Below are 19,203 nucleotides of genomic sequence, written 5' to 3' on the forward strand. Positions count from 1 at the left end.
CTCGTTGAAAACTTTGCTTTGGGAACTCAGTCAAGACTGTAACACTTGCTACTACATCAACACAATGCATGTTTGTCCCAGTGACCTGTTACTCCAGGGGTTCTGAGTCGGCAGTGCAGTTCGTTGCTGGTTGTTTCAATCAGTAGAAACCAGGGCTACTCATAAATGATGGTGCAGGGTAGGCTCATAGTCTGTATCTGCATCTATGCTGGGAATTTTCCATCACACTTCTCTCTGATTTCTGTTCCATTTTGCCTATCTGGATGACCTGCCTGTGTATCTAAACTTCCTAAACAAATCTGAGAGCATGAAAATGTATTGCTCCTCTGGGTTAGCAAGAGATTATAATACCTTCATATCTGCCAGATTCTGTTGCTAGTTACAAGGACGTAAAACAAGAGGTTACAGTAGACAATGGGATGATTCCAAGGTTTATCAGTAGGAATGAGAAAAGTATTTACTGGAGTTCACAGAGGACAAATGATTTCCTCCCTCTCACTGCAGCTGTTTCACCCTGTTTGCTCCATTTTGTTTGACTGTATACAAATTGAAGTACCAAGCTAAAAGTGATGTGCTTTCCAGAGTTGTCATGTTTTAAGTCAATAATCATTATAATCCAGATTCAGTGAGGAAAAGATTTATTTTGGCTGCTGTAAGAGGATATTAATGATGGTTTTCTAGTTTGAAAAACCCTTGTTATTTCTGTGAATGTTTCAACATGTAAATAATTGACTATTTGCCTTTTTTAAAGGAGCTTTTCTCCTCTATACTGCTTCCTTAATTAGTTTATTAAGTAAACACTGGGGTTTTGAGAACTGTTGAATCTGATTATGTTTGTGAGTAGACCAAGAGAAAAATGTGCAAATGTTATCAATTTGTCCAGCTGTTCTACTATATGAAACAAGTGGAAAACTAAAAAATCAGCTGACTAATAAATTAATAAATCAGTGCCTCAGAATGAAATTAGCAAGTGGCATGCTTGTTTTTTAAACTTAACAGCATCACCAGGAAAGGAGGTAAAAGTATTTTCACTGTATGAAGAAGTTGTTCCAAAACTGGAAAGAAAAAGCCAGAAATGAACATTTAGATGAATATTTCCTTTGAAAAGGATGAGTAATTAAGGGACAGTGGAATGTGAGATAATTTTTAAGGTGGCAGAGAAAGTGTCTGGTTGTTCGCAGATTAGTGTAGGAGTTGAGATATGGAGATAGTATTAGAATTATATTAAGAAGCACCTGCATAAAAAGGAAACTAAAATCTTAACAGTATGCAGCATAAAAAAGTGTACCTGGTATTTACATTGCAGAAGACCTTTTCAATCCTCGTATGTGATCAAAGAAAGTTATAAAAGCTGTTCAGGAAATCTGGTAGGCCCTTACTATGCAGCTTCTTCAGTATCTTTTCTTTTCCTTCCAAAAGCATCATCGTGTGATCAAGAACTGCAGTCAGCCCTGGAGGAAGCTAAACAACCCCAGAAAGATAATGTGTTCATTCCAGAATGTGCTCAGGGTGGTCTTTACAAACCAGTGCAGTGCCATCCTTCCACAGGCTACTGCTGGTGTGTTCTCGTTGATACAGGACGTCCTATCCCTGGTACATCAACAAGGTAAGGGAATGTTCAGTGATTAAACCTTTAGTGAGAAGATGGAGGAGATATCTTAATGTGCATGTCCTAGCATGTAGATTTCCATTACTAGTGGAATTATATCATGTAGATTTATTCCAGTAGGAAAATGAAGTGAAATAATACTAAGATCCATCAAAAGTAAGGCGAGATGGCCAAAGACCAATAGACTGCAATGCTACAGGCAATATGGTCTCCTAGTCCTATTTTTTTTTCTTTTTCCCCATCTGTTTTATGGTGATTAAGCCCAGAGAAAACCTCACACTTTGTAGCTTCAACATACAAGAACCAAGTAAGATGGTCTATGACAGAAACCATGTCCAACCTCAGAAATGCTCAGTTATTTTTCTAGCAACTTCCTCAACTATTTCATATGACTTTCTTTGGTGGAACAATTGCCTGGAAACCCATAGAATGGAAATATCATTTTAGTGTGTTACTAATAGAAGCTTTAGGAGTTCAGTCATCTCAGCAGAGCCGGATGCATAGTGGTGTTGTAAGCCACATTGAGCAGATGTAGGCGAGGCAAACATCAGATTCCAAAGGATGTTATTTAGGCTGGTTATTGAGGTTTGGCCCTCGTAGGAATGCTATAGAAGCCCATATAAAGCTGGCAGGAAGTATGGGTATCTTGATGTAATCATAAACCTTCTAAAGCTTAAGCAGAAACCTTTTTTGATCATTTGCCTAGTATTTATGAAAGATATTACAAACCCCTTGCTACATTATGTATTCTTATGACACAGTTTTCATGTAGTCTTCAACGCTGATTGAGCAATAGCTGTTTATACCATAGTCTATACCAATTAAAGTAAGAGATGGAATGAACATGACTTTATCAGTGACCTGTTTCTGGCAAGCTTAAGTCCAGGGGTTGTGAAAACTAAGTATTACAAATTTGGTCCTGAAGTCCAGGATCAGTACAGAGACTTGAAAGGTTATTTTTCTTTTCTTCTTTTGTTCTCCACCCCTAGGTTTGTTTCCTCTTGTATTTAGTGATAATCCTTCAATGAATTACAATTTAAATCATTCTGTGGAGCCTTAGTTCTCATTCTGTAACTTAAGCACAAATCAACTTGGTCTGGTGAAGCAGTAGGATTTCGGCTGACTTTAATTTTATAGTTCTCTATATGACTGTCATTTTATTACAGAATCACAGAGTAGCATGGATTGGAAGGGACATCTGGAAATTTTATTGTCCAAGCCCAGTGCTCAAAATGGTCAGCTAGAGCAGGTTGCTAAGACCCATATCCACTTTGGCTTTTTGTATTTCCAATAGACTTCACAGCTTGCCTGGGTAGCTGTACCAGTGTTTCATCAGCCTCACACATTTAAAAATTCCCTTATATTCCCTTACATGGAAATTTCCAGTTTGTGCCCATTGCCTACTCACTGGACATCATTGAAAAGAGTCTATTTTCTCACAATCAGATGTTTATACGCGTTGATGACATCTTCTCTGAGCCTTCTCCTGACAGAACAGTCCCTGAACAGGCTTATTCAGTCTCTCTTCGTTATGCTCCATTCCTTTACCATTTTCACTACCTTTTTCTCAACCCACTCCAATTTGTGTATGTCTCTCATGTTCTGGGACCCAAGGCTGGATCCACTGGTTAGCAGAGGGAATGGTCACCTCCCTTGGCTTGCTAGTAGTGCTTTTTCTAATTTGGCCCAAAAGGCTGATGGGCTTTTTTGATGCAAGGGCACATTGCTGCCTTATACTCAGTTTAGTGTTGAACAGAAATATCAGGTCCTTTCTGCAAAGCTGTAGTTCAAGTGGTTTGCCCCTAGGTTTTGCTGTGTCATGTTTTTTTTTCCTTCTCAGGTAATGGAATTTTGCATTTCCTTTTGTTAAATGTCATGATACTCCTGCCAGGCAGTTTCTCTAGCTTGTTGAGGTATCCCTGAATGGCAGAATGCACTTGGTGTACCATGCACTTCTCCCAATTTTGTATAATGTGAAAACTTGCTAAAGGTCTACTCTAATAATTACTAAAGAGATCAACAAAACTGGCTCTGATACTGAACCCTGGAGCACATCACTGGTGAATGGCTCCCAGCTGGAATTTCTCTGTCTGGCCATAATACTTTGTGCCTGGCAGTTGATCCAGGTTTCAGTTCACCTCACTGTTCATTAATCTAGTCCACATTTCATCAGTTTGTCTATGAGAATGTCACAGACATAGTGTCAAAAACCTCACTAAAGTTAAGATTAACAATAACTACTGCTCTCCTCTTATCTGCTGAGCAAGTCTTCTCCCTCTATAATGAGTGGTGCTGTGCTGGCCAAGCATTAAAACACACAAGAAATAGCTAAAAATGTAACATAAAGCTGGCTTTTATGAAAGCCCAGAGAGGGTGTCCTTTTGACTAAAATGAAGTAATACATGTAAAGGGTACAAACAAAAGTTTCCCTAAAAGTCTTATCAGAATGGCCTCTGCCTGCTTGCTTCTAGTGCTTTCTGGACACAGAGCGTGATTGTCAGCCCTTTTACTCAGCAGGGACCATGGTTCTCACCTGTGACTTTGAGCAACTAGGCAAAATAATCTTGTCCATTCACACTCTGGGATCAGGTGCTTTATGAGTTTGCCCACGCTGTAGAGAATTCCTGTGAAACTCTCTGTCCTCCAGTACTACACACACCTCTAAGCCTCCAAGCAGACTGCTCAGAGATATATAAAGCAGCCTTTATGAAACCATTGCTGACTCTAGATACACGCTCAGTCTAAGGTGTTTTTTTTGTTGTTGTTGTTGATTTTTGCTTGTTTGTTTGTTTGTTTTTGTTTTCACTTTAAAAGTTCTTGAGTAAATTGGGGTCTTTTGACTACATCATTTTTAAAGTGACAGTGCATCATTCTGACATGCTGTCTCTTTCCCAATGAAAACTGAGGCAAGTGTGTTTCACTTATCAGTTCCTAGTGTGGCTGTGTCATCATGGCAAATTTCTCATGATTCAATTTACCTTTCTTGAGTTGCTTTAAAGAGTTAAAAGTACACTTCTCATATTACAGCATTTTAACAGCTATTGAGATTTAATAGATTTAGCTCGTATGCAATGAGCTACATCTGTATTTAACAAAAATATAAGGTCAAGGGGTAGAAGAAAAGAGGTGAAACAAGAAAGTGTAGGCAGTAACAATAACAGAAGTAGATGTGAAGAACGAGTAGTCAGGTATCAGATTAATCAGGGGCCAGGCTGGTTGCCAGACACTGCATTAGTGAGTACTGCTCAGAGATTTCCCTTTCACTCTTTTTGGCTATGGGCATCCATCAGGTATCTAACTCCCAGCCATGCTATCAAAGCAGCTTCTATTCTTGCTGTTCCTGCACCTCTCCCATGCCTGTGAAACAACTCTGTACATTCCTGAAGCAGCCAAAATTAGATGGACCAGTGGGCAGTTTCATCAGACGATGTGAAAATAAATTATGTGCTCAAAGGAAGAAAAGAATATATTTTTTTCCATTCTGACTGCTAACTAAAATTTGAACACTTGCTTACTGTTCCTCTGGGCAGTCTAGCCTGAAATCAAGACACAGATGCCACTTAATGCTCTTGTATTTTGTACCAAAAATCTGAATTAGTATATTTAGATTAGATGTTCTAGTATGTCCTTCAGTAAATCTGATTTTTGGGAATGTAGAACAGAGCATTTCAAAGATGAGCAGTTAAATAGGATATGAAAGAACCTAGATTCAGTTAACATGTATGTGCACACATACATCTGTGTACACAAGGCACATTACTGTGTTTGAGTTGAAATTTCTCTCAAATGACATAAACAAGATTCTGCAGCTTCAATCTACTGTAGCTGAATGAAGAAACAACATTTCTCAGAAAGTGATAGTGACAAACTGAGTGAAAAGCCACCAAGAGTTAATCATGGGATTTTGAGAAGCAAAAAAATTCAGCAGCAGATGTTGCCATGCTTCCAGTCTTGCATGAAAGATACTGCAGTGGTGTTGCACTAGTCACTATTTTTTGAAGGCACAAATAGCATGGGGTTTCTTGTTACAGACTGGACTAACAGTCTGGCTTTAAGTAAATTTATCAGAAAGAAGAGCCAGAATATTCATGTAGCAGGTGGGGATGAAATTTTTTCTGCAACTCATCAAGCCATTCCAGCTCAATTCCTGTCCTTCCAGAATCCCAAACAGTTCTTCTCTCTTGTTTGAAATGCTAGCTTAGCTGTTCATGGTTAGTTCTTCGTATGTAAACTAACATTTGCTTTGGAGAGGATACAGTAATAAATGCATTTAGTGCTGCAGTATTAACTAAATACAGTACCTGCCTTGCTATGATTTTTGAAGTTGCTTTTGTGGTGTTTCACAACATGAGTACTGTGTCAGATGCCAGAATTTGTTACCTTGTTTATAGCCTTTTGATCTGGTAGGCTTGAGGAGAGCCTCACTTTTTGAATATTTTTTAGACCAAATTTTTTATTATGGATTTTTTTTATGGCAATCCTCCACAGTTTTCTCCTTCCTTAGTTTTCCTCCCTGCAGAACAGTCTGTTTGGAATAGATAATAATTATTCAGCTTCTCTTGAGTAAGTGGAAAATCAACAGATAAATTCGCATTGCCTCTTCTGAATAAGAAACCATTTTCTTCCCAGAACAAAAGAAGGTACAAGTTTAATTTGGAATGCAGTATTGGAAATAATTTGTAAATTAAGTTAACCTTGGATGTTTTATTTTCTTCATGTTTGTTCTTTAGGTATGAACAACCTAAATGTGATAACAGTGCCAGAGCTCACCCAACCAAAACAAAGGATTTGTACAAAGGACGACAGCTTCAAGGTCAGTGAAACAGATAAACTTGGTATCGTGCATTCCAGTGCTTTATTTTGTCACTACAGTAACTTAGAAAGCAATTCATTACCTTGTATCTAAACAGTATATCTCTTAGATATTGCTGCATTGATTTGCAACTAAATGAAGAATTTTGCTTTGAAACAGTGTGTATAAATATGGACCTTAAGATGTTGTCAGAGAAAGCAAGGTGAATATTTTCAGTGGTTATGACACAGTTACCAAAACTGGCATTACTTCTTACTTTTACCATACCAAGAAGTGAGCAATATCCTTAATAAATTGGTCTCTATCGTTAGGTCAATGTAAAAAATGTATCCACTTACTGTTTTCCAAGATTAACCTTCAGTTCGCCTTAGAAAAATATTTATTCTTCTAGGGTGTAGGAACAAACTTTGGTGCTTATCAGATTTTTGATCTTTCCTGCCAACTTTTTATAGGAGTGTGAGAGATGATATTTCTGGATAGCTGAGCTACATGGAAGTCAGATTTGCTTTATTTTTGAATTGGTCCTTTAAGGTATCTAAATAAGAAGGTACAGCCCATTTTAGTGATAATGCCCATGCTATGGGGAAATTATGAATCACTGCCATCCCTAGTAAAGAATAAGAAACAAACAAATGATTTTAGCAGGTGTTCTGTGTCATGGGAAATATATTAGTTTATCACCAAGAGAAATGCCTACACAATAATGCTGAATTAAACTTGTCTATCAGTGTTGAAATTTGTCTTGAATTAAGCAGACATTAATGCTCTGTCATGAAGCAAATGCACTTAAGAGTGATAATATGAAAAGAAGTAAGAAATGTGAATGATATATTATTATACCACATGTAATTTTATCATGTTTCACATAGAAAGGGATCAATCATAGCATTAACAATAAGCTGTACAATTACTAGGGATGTAGAAAAGACAAGTGTAACCCAAAAACAAACCTGTCTGGGAATGATGGGACATAAAGACAGGGATAACATATTCAAGACAGACAAGGAAATATTCATGCTGTTTTAGATGGACCTATAATTTTCTGTATTTTTCCAGAACCAAGGGTATGATTCCAGTCAACCATGTTTAGGGAAAATAGATGCAATGAGGAGAATTGAGCTATCTAGGTACAGCACTATATATCATGGAAAAGAGAAGGTAGCTAGTATTTGCTTCACTTAGACAACAATATAAGACTCAGAGGAGATACTGTTCCTCTGAGACTGTAAGGAAGAGAAACAGAATAGTTTTCCTCATGACAGCTTTGGCACAAAACCAAACTACCCTGAACACATTTTGCCTGGAAACTGTAAAGTGTTTTCCAGCTGTTTAGAGCAGTCAGACAGCAGTCTTCTATAGCAACAGTAATGGGGCAGAAACTCTGGTTAGGTTTCAGGTAGTCTATGATCAATTTATGAGAGAGATAGTAGGAAAGATGCTGGCATGACTGAGGTATTCTGCATTGTCTTTTCTCACATAAGATACTGAACAGATAAACTAAGAAATGAAAAACTGATTTACGCCAAAATATAATCTTGAAGCATAACTTTCACTGCTCTTTGCAAGTTGCATCCTTTTGGTTTCCTTCACAAAAAAGGGGGTTGAACATGCCTGGCTTGCAGTTTTGCTGTTTACCTCTTCACAGGGTTCAGCAAGAGTCACATGTGCTGCGTAAATCCCCATACATGTAAAATTTAGTCGTAAATACACCTCTGTTGACAGTCAGATTTATTATGTTTATCCATCATTTCATCAGTCAGTACTTGCTTACTGAAGTTATTTACTGCTGCTTTAATTTAAAGGAAGTCAGCAGGTAGTTCAGGGATAATTTTGGGTATATTTTACAGTCCGTACTCCATGAAACCCAGCGGAAAGCTGGCCACTAATTTCTGTAGAAATTAGATCAGGCCTATGCTCACATGTACTCTGATCCTCTCCAACAATTTCTGTCCAAACAGCACTCGCATAGTTGCAGGCTTATATAATTACTTGATTTCATTTGTGTATTTTTCTGAGTGAGAAGAACATGCACTCAAAAGGGAGTATAACTCAAGAAGAGAGTGAAAACTCAAGAAGCAAATTTGGCACTTAGTTCTGCAAAAGATTTCACTTGTAGGTCACTTCTGCCTGTTCCCAAAAACAAAAAGCCTGAAAAAGCAGTTGACAGCTGGTTTCCAAGAGACTTGATGAAGAGGTGAGGAGAGTCCAGTTTTCACACTTCTCTTTCATATGCAAACTGGTAGTGCTTCTATACAGTGCAGAAATAAAGATTTGTCCAAGTCAGGATACTTTACCAGTGAAACAATTAACTTTCCATGCTGTAAGCTCCGTCCAGATCATTTCACTTTTGTTAAGTTGGGTGACAGTCTTGATTTTCTCTTACCACTTAAGGTATTTTGTGCTATGTGAGTTTTAGTCTAGCAAACCTCTGCAGCAATGTGAGCTCATAATATTATTATATTATACAGGTACTATTATAACACACAGATACTCTATATTTTACAGATTTGTTCTCCCAAGTTCACATTGCTTACCCTCAAATAATCTTTAGCTTTCAAATGCCTTATGTTGTTTTAAAATAAGACAAATACCAAAATTTCTTAAATATTTATGAGCTAGCTAGAAAAACCTCCTTCTTCTACTCTGCAGCAAGCAGCATGGAGTAAGTACATACCTTTAGAAGTAACTGGTGGAGGAGTTTGCCTCACAGTTACGACTGTAATAGAGGTGCTTATTGTTCTTTCTCTCTTCTAAGGTTCTCTCTTTTCTTTCTCTCTTGGCTAGTTGAATAATACTAAAGGAATCATCAGTCACTTGAAAAACTTCTTTCTTACCATCATAAAAATGCAAACATTACATTAAGTAAATAAGAATTGAGTTTATATTAGTGGAAAGAGGATCTTGCACAAATGCAACTCAGCCTTAACCAGTAACAGGAAAAGCCAAACAGTTAATGCAAGTCCACTTTTCAGTAGAAGTGGACCACTGTTCCTTGAAGTTTCTCTACTGTAAGCAGCACTGTAAAGGCATGTTTGCATTTGAGTTGTCTGAAAAAAAAACAACAAAAAACAAGTAGGTAATCTGTGCCTCAACTTTCAAGAAATAACATTTTTGAAAGGATGAGTTTGCTTGATGCTTGATTTGCAGCTCATACCCACAAAAATGCAGTAGCCATAAGTGAAACCACTATGAACTGCTTGCTGTGTAAAGCTAGAAGATTTTGAAACAACTACTTTATTACTATGGATGATCTTAAATAGGATAAGATCCAGTGGTACATCCTCAGGTGGATTAAATTGGCATAGTTATGTACCTACACTGATTTATACCACCTGAAAACTCAGACCTACTACATGTTAAGCCAAATTTTTTTAGCAATAATTTGCAATAAATCACAGTGCAATTTTTGGCAAACGCTGATATCTTGTTAAGGCAAAATTGTAGAAAGTAAAGGCCCATTATAGTCCATGGCAAAATTCCCACCGATTTAAACTGAGCTAAGAGTATATCCTCACATCCCAAGGGGAACATAATATAAAGCATCTGCCATTAAAGGCTAATCTAATGTTTTTAAGAACGATCCAAGCCACCTGTATCTGTTAGATTGGACTGGAAGTTATATAATAATAATTCTTCCCATAAGATTTCTAGTCTCTTTTTTTTCTTTAAAGGTCGAAGCATTTTTCTGAGGTTACTTGCGGTTTTGGTCCTGCTTAGAAACTAGTTATTCTGAGATAATGAAAATGAACCCAAGAAGGAGTCCAGTGAATGTCACAAACTAGGGAAACCAGATTTTTTCCTTTTCTCACAGAGAGAGTTTTCAAACATTCCTATTTTGACCTTTTGTTCACCACTGTGTTATACAGTAAAATGGAAGCCCAGTGATGAACTGACACAGTCTTCTGTAATGCCTTGAATGCTTTGTTTCAGGCTTTTGGATAACTGGTATATTAAAATAAAATTGAGTTTTCTGCATAAGCCAGTTGCTAATATTTAAAAGGGTACAGCATGAAGGCTAGTTAAAGCTAACCATGTAGGATGATAGAATGAGGTATAGGTGCCACTATGTCTTTCACAGTCGTTAATCACAGGTCAGGAGTAATTAGTAACAGATCAGGAAATATTAGTTCATGGAACTGTACCTTTTCAGTCTGGGTCTGTGGGTGAAGGAATTGTGCATATTATGTAGCTTTTAATAGGTGACAGTAATTTCAGAGAAGCATTAGTTTAGTGACTATGTGAGGCCGATGATTTTTTCAGAGAAAAAAATTAAAAAAAAAAAATCTTAAAATATTTTATAAATCTGATTTAGATCATCTGGTATTTAATTTCTCTTCTGAATTTAGTGATGTGTTGTACTTGTGGGAAAGAAGACATTGGGTATTGCCAGAAAATAAGGAAAATCCTGGTACAAGTTTCATGTAAAACTGCCTGTGAGACTTTCCCATTTGCATGGGGTGGTCGCTCCTAGGGAACAGAAGGGGATTCCATATGTTAGAAGTTGTATTTCATGTTGCTATTTATTTCTAAATTCTTAATAGTACATTTCCTAATCTAGTCATTTTATCAAACTTTGCAATTCCCTGGAATTCATTGGGCACATAACTTCCATCTAGGCTGCTTACTGCAAAACAGAGTTTGCCTCAAATTAGCAAAGTGCACAACAAAATGAGGCAGAAGCATAATACAGCATTTGTTACATACATAACATATTGCAGAGTTTTCTTCACTAACTGCTAAGGACTGCATGTAACCATATGGATGTGTCTGTGTCCCACAGGGAAGTCATGAGTCTTTGAGACTGTGCTCATGACTGCCGTATCTCAGGGTGGTGCAGGATCCACAGCTGATAAGTGCCACTGATTATACTCCCATACTTGTGTATTAAATATATTGTTCGAATGTATACAAACATGAGAACTAGAAAAGGACGAGATACAGATGAAATAACACTTTAATTTTTTTTTTAATGTTTTTTTCCTACACTCCAGTGGGTTGTTTTGCAAAGCCCGTGGGGTGTGTGTGTTCTCAGCAACCTGGAAGAAAGGGACTTGTATATGTAAGAGAGCAAGACATGATAGCACACTGGGACAGTGCCAGACCACTCAGCTATTTTGCCTCAAGGGCAGTTCTTTTTCTTATTGAAAAAGTATGCATCAAATGCAAGAAGGATCTGTTTTAAACTCCACTGTGTGTGAGGGCCAGAGAAACTTTGTATAATCTTTTGTGTAGTTCAAGACTTTTGTATTGTTACTCAGCCTGAGAATTTTTCTTTTTATTTTTCCCCTGTAGTACAATTCTTATAATCAAGAATTTAAGGAGTATTGTGGGGAACGTGATTTTGCCATCACAACTTACTTTAATTATAAGTACCATTATCTATTTTGTGAGCCAAAAATATGGAAATCCAAATAAGTGAAAGACATGATGAGAGAGGGACACAGCGTCAAGCTGGTTTTTCAGACTTAACTGGGTTTCTATGGTTTTGTGGTTTTATGTCAGACCATTAATTTTGTTTATCTTTCTTTTCAGTTTGTTTAAATTTCTTTTTTTTGTTTGTTTGTTTTTTAGGAGGTCATGTCTTTTAGCATCTGGATAGGGAGCTAGGAGATATGGTTTAGTGGTTTTCTGTAGGTATGGTAAAGGGAGGATGATTGGACTGGATGATCTTATAGGTCCTTTCCAACCTTGTGATTCTGTGATTCTATGATTCAAGTTCCTATGGTTGTGATACTTCCTCTCATACAAAGGGATAATTTGGGAAGGGAAACTAAAATTAAAATGTAATGCTGTCTACTGACTTGGGTGAATATACAGACTCAGTAAGAACATACACTGAAAGTCCTGAAAAATGGACACTTCCCAGAATAGTAGCATCCTTCAACACTAGACATTTTCTTTTCCTGAGAAGAGTTCTCAGTTAACTCAGATGAAATCCAGTAAAATGCAGCGGTTGCACTGAAGTTGCTGCAGATGTCTACTTGTGAAATAAGATCAGCATTTCACTTTAACTTTGTCTTTCCTGGCACTCCTGCAGCTCTCCAAGAGTTCTCACTTCAGATGATTCTCATTGTATTTTTTGACTGTAGAGTATATATCTAAAAAGATGAGTATTTCAGGGGTGTAAAAGCACTGAGTGTAATGTGTGAAAGGTTTGGGTTTATTCATTGACACAAGAAGGATCCAATTTAGTAAAATGGCCATGTTTGCTTAGCCTTTATGAGACACATTTTGAAGTCTCAGCTTGGACAAAGAGTATGGTTCACTGCCCTTCCTCTTTGCAACCGAAAGCTGAAAAAACTGCTTTAGATCCAGGGCTGAGACTGCTGATCTCTGTATTATACTGCACTGGTCTACAGTTTAAGGCATGCCATGAATATGCATTTTACTTATTTAGATTTCCTGATACACATCTCTTGCACAATCAGACTACTTATAAAAAAGAAAAATCCCTTAAAACTCTACATTTCAGTTGAATTTAGGGTGTTTTCTTGTTTCAGTGCCTTCTAGTGACTCAGTTCTCAGTTGCTGTTCTCTTCTGTAGATCTTCATAAGGTAGTTTAACCTTGGCATTCAAGCAGCTTGTATTTTCTCCCAAAGTCGTGCATGAGAGCTCCTGATATAACTGCTATCATTTATTTTGCATTTATGTTTTACTTAAGAGAAAGGCAATTATTCTAACTGCTTAGTTTTCTTCCTGTTGCAATGGCTTCATTTTCTGTTCAGACTAATGTTCAAAACTGACTTGAACAGTTTATACTTTGTGGAGCAAACCTCATGGTTTAAGTTATGGGTGATTTGTGTGTGGATAACTACAGTTTGCTTTTGGTTGTTGGCACCACATCTTTTTTTTTCCAAAGTTAAAGAGAAATAATTGGAAATGTCCAAACCACAATGATGCAAGACCTGCAGCCAAACAGCCAACGTATAAAGTGACTTACTCCAATGGCAGCCTTTAAAGAAAGAAAGCAATAGAGGCTTAACTAACTGCTTTTCCTTTACAGGTATGTTTGACTATACTGTTACAGTTGCTTTAACTCTGATCACCAGTACCTTAGGCAGTTTCCCAGCACCGGCCAACCTATCTTGTTTACTGTAGTTTCAGACTGCTCTCTGCTTCCTCTCTGGCACAAGGGAGAAAATAACTTACATTCATAAATGTGTGATGACTAAAAATTTGCTTGCTTTCAAAAGTATCCATTAAGTAATCAAGTTTTTCTGATCATAATACAGATTATATATGTACACCTGCCTTCCCATGAGTTTCATACTGTTGTATGAAGTTGGCATGTAGCATTCTCCACTGACCTGTGATTTAAACAGATTACCTTTTGATTCTGTAACCAGCTTTTTGGATGGATGAGCTAATATTGAAAGTATCCATTTCTGTTATTGAGTATTAAACCTCTAAGTTGACTCTTACGAAGTCTGTTCATAAAAATAAAAAGCATTTGAAGTTTCTGGCAGTTTTGGCTGATTGTGCTGCTCTTGTCCTGAGCCCTGTATGGCTTTATTTACCAAGAGACACTTGCCAAAAAGGCTCTCTACTGAGAAGACAACATGCAGTTAAGTGCTAGAACCCTAAGTAGTTAATGCAAAGCTGGTGCAAATGTCCACAGCGGCAATGGCAGAACCATGAAACCATGTTACATGGACAAAGGAGAGAATCTGCCTGAAGCTTAGTTACTCCTGCAACAAGGATAGGAGAGGTGAGCCTTGACTTTGAGGTGCAGATGGGTGCTGTAGGGCCAGGCTTGCTCCTCCTCAGCTCTTTAATGACTGTTTCTCCTTCCAAAGCATTAGTTCTTTTCTATAAGGTGTGGAGCTGCAGAAGAGAGCCCAACTTTCCATCTGTCTGCTTTCTTGTGTCAGGATATCTTTCCAATACCACTGACTTCATAGAAGTTAGTGAGAAGTGAAGGGCTCTTTCCAAACATCCAAGTCCATTAAATTATCCTGTGCTGGAAGCCTGAAGCAATGGTTGTGGGGGATGCTCACTGGGCAAAGAAGTGGATGTCAAAGAGGAAATCTGTGTGTCTGTAGAGCAGTAAGTCTCATGCAATACCAGGGCACCCACTGGATGGGATGAGGAGGGTACACAAAGCACAGACTGGTGTAGCAAGCACTGGCTGAGTAAGGATGCCCACATTGTTAACAAAGCTATTTAGTAATGAGCAGTGGTGACCTGGGGAGCGTGTTGAGCTAAGGCAGGGTTTTTTAACAACTGCATGCATCTATTTGTCAAACCTCCTTGTGAAAAAAGAGTTCTGCAGCAGTAAGCCCTGTATTTCCAGAGAACAGTACAATAGCTTCAGAGCAGCTGAATACAGAGGACTCTGTCTCTTTAACCTACAACAGTTTACTTGGGCTTTTTAGTAGCCTGAATATTATTACCCTTTTGTCAGACTACATGATTATAGCATATAGTCTCCCAGTAGGCAGCTTTACTCCAGTGGAAAGAAAGCCTGAAGGTTATTTTTCAAGGCTCTGCAAATCACATTTATTTCCTGCACACTCCCTTCTGTACATCTCCTCCTCCTGTCTGTAATTACTAATTGTCTAGTCCAGTAATTTACATTTTTTTATTCTTGTCTAAATTTGTATTTATTTTTTAACAAAAGAATATCATCCCCTCAACCTAAAAAACATTAATAAATAGTTGGGGGGGAAAAAAGGCTCAAATACATATCTCAAGAGCTGCTGTAGTTTCCATTTATGTTCATGTTTGTCCAAAAAAATTACAGTGAAAACATTTGAGCTACTAGTACAGCAGCAGTGAAAGACACAGCTGTGTCACAACTAGCAAAAAAGAAAAGCTGGCTAATTGAAGGTGATGCTACTGGCTCAGCAATAGCATTTCATTCATTGCTTTATTTAATATTACCCTATAATTTAATGTTTGTCTTAAGGGGCTATATTAGGACTAATAAACACTGACTTCATTTGCTTCTCAGCATTAAAAAAATGCTGGAGGCTATGCCAAGGAATACAAATTCTGTTTCTCACCTCACTTGTTGCTATCCTCCCTTTCCAGCCAAATCCCTTGTTAAGTGCAGTGACCTTGCCTTCTGTGCTGCTCTGTGCCATTCCACTCTGCCTTTGGTGTGAGATGAGGAGGTCCCTGGAATGAGACACAGCCAGGGGTCACATGTACAGAGAGGGAGTGTGTTCTATGTCTGGCTGTCCTCCTGGGAGCCTGTCACCCAGCTGCTGTACAGTCACTGTCTTTGCAACAGCATTCCACGCATAATTGTCATTATTGTCTTATGGGCCAAATAATGTTTGAGAGAATGCTTTCCCCTATAAATGCTTTCCCTAAATCCAGGTACACATCTGAAAAGTTTCACGATAGTCATGAAGCTGTGTTTGTTTATTTCCATCAAGGATGTAAACTTGTAGGTAAATAGAGCCTCCTGCAATTAATGGAACAAGGGGGAGCAATGACTAATGTTCTACTGAAACCAATTTAGTCTAATGAAATCTTGGATTTCATTCTATTTAAACCAGGACTTCATGTAAACTCCTCAGTCTTGCTTCCTTCCGACAAATTCTGAGCTGCTCTGCATGTATAAATATTCTGTACTCCAAGAGAGATGTTTGTTTGTCAATGATCAGGTGCTTAAATGTATGCAGCTTTGCAAAATGTTTTGAGGCGGAACTTGAAGTCTAATATCTGAAGTGCAAAACAGCGTATATTTTGTATTTTTATTTCTTCTAGCAAGGGCTATGCAGAAGAAAATATGGGTTGAGTCAAGATAGTTCTTGTCTTTTAGAAGCTCTGTAATTTAGAATGGAAACACTTCAGACCCTTTTAAAACAGCTGCTTGTAAATGCATGACTAGAGATACAGAGGTATTGTCAGTGCCCTGTATAAAATCCTAACATAAGCAGAGTGAACCTTTGATCATACTGGAACCTAAAAGGGATTAAAATATTTGCCGTGACTGAACAAACTTTGACACTGTCTTCCAAAAGCAACTAAGCTTTAAGAAATGCATTTAAAAAATGGTAATAATAATTTCTGGTAGAGCTTTAAGAAATGCATTTTTAAAATGGCAATAATAATTTCTGGTAGAGTGAAGACATGGGAGAGGTATCTCATTAAAATTAGGGGCAACTAGATTGCTGTTTTGGGGTGAAAAGTAGGAAAAACAACAACAGATGAAGAGAGAAAGATTGCTGTAGTATAATCTCAGTGCTTTCTGCCAGAATGTCTGTAATCCTTATCATCTTGCAATCTGAGAGATGGCAGGAAAACACTGAATGGAAAAGGCAAAACCTTTTTAGTCTGCCAGGACTGTAATCATAATGAAAGATGACACCCGAGCCTTATCATCACAGTGAGTGGGAGTCACATAATAAGACATTATTTCCTTTAAGAAGCATGGTGTGGGCCTTCTCCTTTTCCATCTGATAGAGTATATACCGAATAAAAGCATGCCATTGATTTGTAAGGCCGTTCCCAGCAAAATGGATATCTTGTACTGTTTTGTTTTCATATTTGGATACAAGACCTCTCCTTGATTACATGACAGAAATAACCTCATGCTTAATCTGTACACAGGAGAAATAAATATTTTCATTTCTGAATGGATGTATATCTGCAGCTATATTTTCAAGAAGGGACAACAAAGATTAGCCATTTATTCCTCACATTTAGTCACTTGGAAATGTGTTCCAGTTTTGAAACAAAATGAGCATTTCGTTCCCAGTGTGTTTGATGGGATTTTAAGTTCTCAGAAAGTCTACAAATAGCCTCTACTGATAATAAACCACCCTAGTAATGCTGTATTTTGTATTAAACAATGAATTTTTGTATTCCAGGCAGAGTTATGAGGTTAGGGCTTGTAAAATATCAAGCCATTACAGGGCTTCCCAATTCCTAACATTCTGTGTAATTTAATGTATAATACAGAAATGACCTCAGTTTTGGCTGCTGAGTAATGACTGAAAGTGTCAGGCAAATGAGTTCATCTCGCGTGACAAGGAAAATGCGCAAGATGAAGTCAAAACTGTTCACACTCTGATCTCACATCAGTATGTATATTTTCTAAGGAAAATATTTAGATTCTAGCCTGCTGCATGAATATTTCTGTTCACCAGAGAAAACTGCTTCTGACCAAGAGTGATTTCAGTGTTCGTGTTTTCTAAATACTAGCATGACTTGCCTGGGAAGACCAGTGATAGATTACAGAATAAAACCGCGCATGAATATCTAACAATTCTGAAATTTATTGATAACTCAAGATAACTCTGTAAGCTGCATGCAGTCTGATGGAGATTATTTATAGACCATAATATTAATGGAAGAAGACTACTTACTAACTCACTGGTCCAGGAATAGTCTGTTGTTGATTTCCTTCCCCCTTGATAAATGTCCCTGAAACTACCTGAAGTATCACAGTGGGCCACTGAGAACAAGCACACTTAATTCCTGTGGTGTAGACTAGACATGAATTTGTAAATGGTAATTCACATCCTGAGCTCTCCTCAAAGTGGGACTGGTCACGAGAACAAGGGTCAACATAAGTGTTGCGTGTTCTCAGTAAGGATGGCTTTATTTTAGAAAGTTAAATACCAGGCTTAAGGTAGAGTTTCCAGCTGAGGTCCAAAAGTTATGTCCTCCAAGTCATGCAGGAATAAAGACATGAATGACTCTATACGTTGTATCTTGGTAAGGAAATGCTGCAAACCGTGAAACAGACAAATAGTAGAAGGCATTCCTGCCACTAATATGAAGAATGTGGGAACAGACAGGAGCTTGGAAAATCTGCGTGTTTAAAGTGGCTATTTATCTGTATCACAATATTTTATAGGGACTCTTTTTGTAGTCTGGGATCCCAGTGTTCAGGGCACTGTACAAACAAGGTGCAACAAGATGATCCTTGGAAATTTTACAGTATAGTTGATTGCAAAGCCACTTGGACAATGGATGGACAGATGCCATCAGTTGAAGAGGGAAAGTTCCTGCCAGAAAGTTCCTCAAAGTGCTTCAGTCTGCCAACATGTGTCACCTCTGTTTCATGCTGGCTGAGCTTAAGCCAGCTGGCTTTCCATCAGGTCCCTTTTCGCATCAGGTATTTAGACAGCAGAGAATAAATTACTTTGGACTCAGTGTAGAAATGTATAATACGTACTCTTGTTCACAAAGAATAAAGTGTATACAAGACTCTCAGTGGTTTCAAACATATAATGTTGTTCCTTGTGTTCAGTACAACTTGTAGGCTCCTGCAACTGGGAGCCCCCAAGGAGGAAATAAAGTTACTCTATACAAACATCTGGGAATTCTTTCAAAGGGTTTAGAATGCTTCACAAGATTCAGAAATTTGCTTCTCTATAGCTCAGCAGGAGTGCTAATGTTCATAGAGTCCTGATGTTGGCATTTGGCAGAAAGCCATGAATACTTTGGGGAAATAAAGTATTCATGAATATTGCCCTTTATGCTTGTGAAGTTCTAGAATTTGTTTGCTATCTAGAAACGTCTTCTAGTAAAAACTCCTGCTCTGTAAGTCATCCACAAGCAATTTACTGTAAATATTCCTAAAATACAATTCATGACCTGCTGAACTGTGATCCTGCAAACACTTACATTCTTGTTGTGATTAGTCTTGTTAAAATCAAAGGAACCTTTACATGTGGTTATAAAGTTAAGCCTAGGCATAAGAGTTTGTAGGATGAAGGTTTATGTTGGTTCCATAACCCTTGGTATTCTGCATTCGGAATAGTCTCTGATTGCTAAATGAGATGCAGGCTCTCAAAGCCAGTGGAAAGTTAGTGTATT

The 19,203-nt window shown here is 37.8% G+C and overlaps 1 protein-coding gene across 2 annotated transcripts in view; it reads left to right on the forward strand.

The window, feature by feature from the left end:
* The window catches only part of SMOC2 (SPARC related modular calcium binding 2), a 130,359-nt gene that overhangs the window by 88,740 nt on the left and 22,416 nt on the right, over nt 1-19,203 (forward strand). For both annotated transcript variants that reach the window (XM_072331894.1, XM_072331895.1), the window contains exons 8-9: nt 1,420-1,606; nt 6,340-6,422. In XM_072331894.1, the coding sequence (XP_072187995.1) occupies nt 1,420-1,606; nt 6,340-6,422 (270 nt within the window). The remainder of the gene's footprint in view (nt 1-1,419; nt 1,607-6,339; nt 6,423-19,203) is intronic.

The sequence above is a fragment of the Excalfactoria chinensis genome, chromosome 3 (genome assembly GCF_039878825.1).
Source record: "Excalfactoria chinensis isolate bCotChi1 chromosome 3, bCotChi1.hap2, whole genome shotgun sequence".
Classification (NCBI taxonomy): Eukaryota; Metazoa; Chordata; class Aves; order Galliformes; family Phasianidae; genus Excalfactoria; species Excalfactoria chinensis.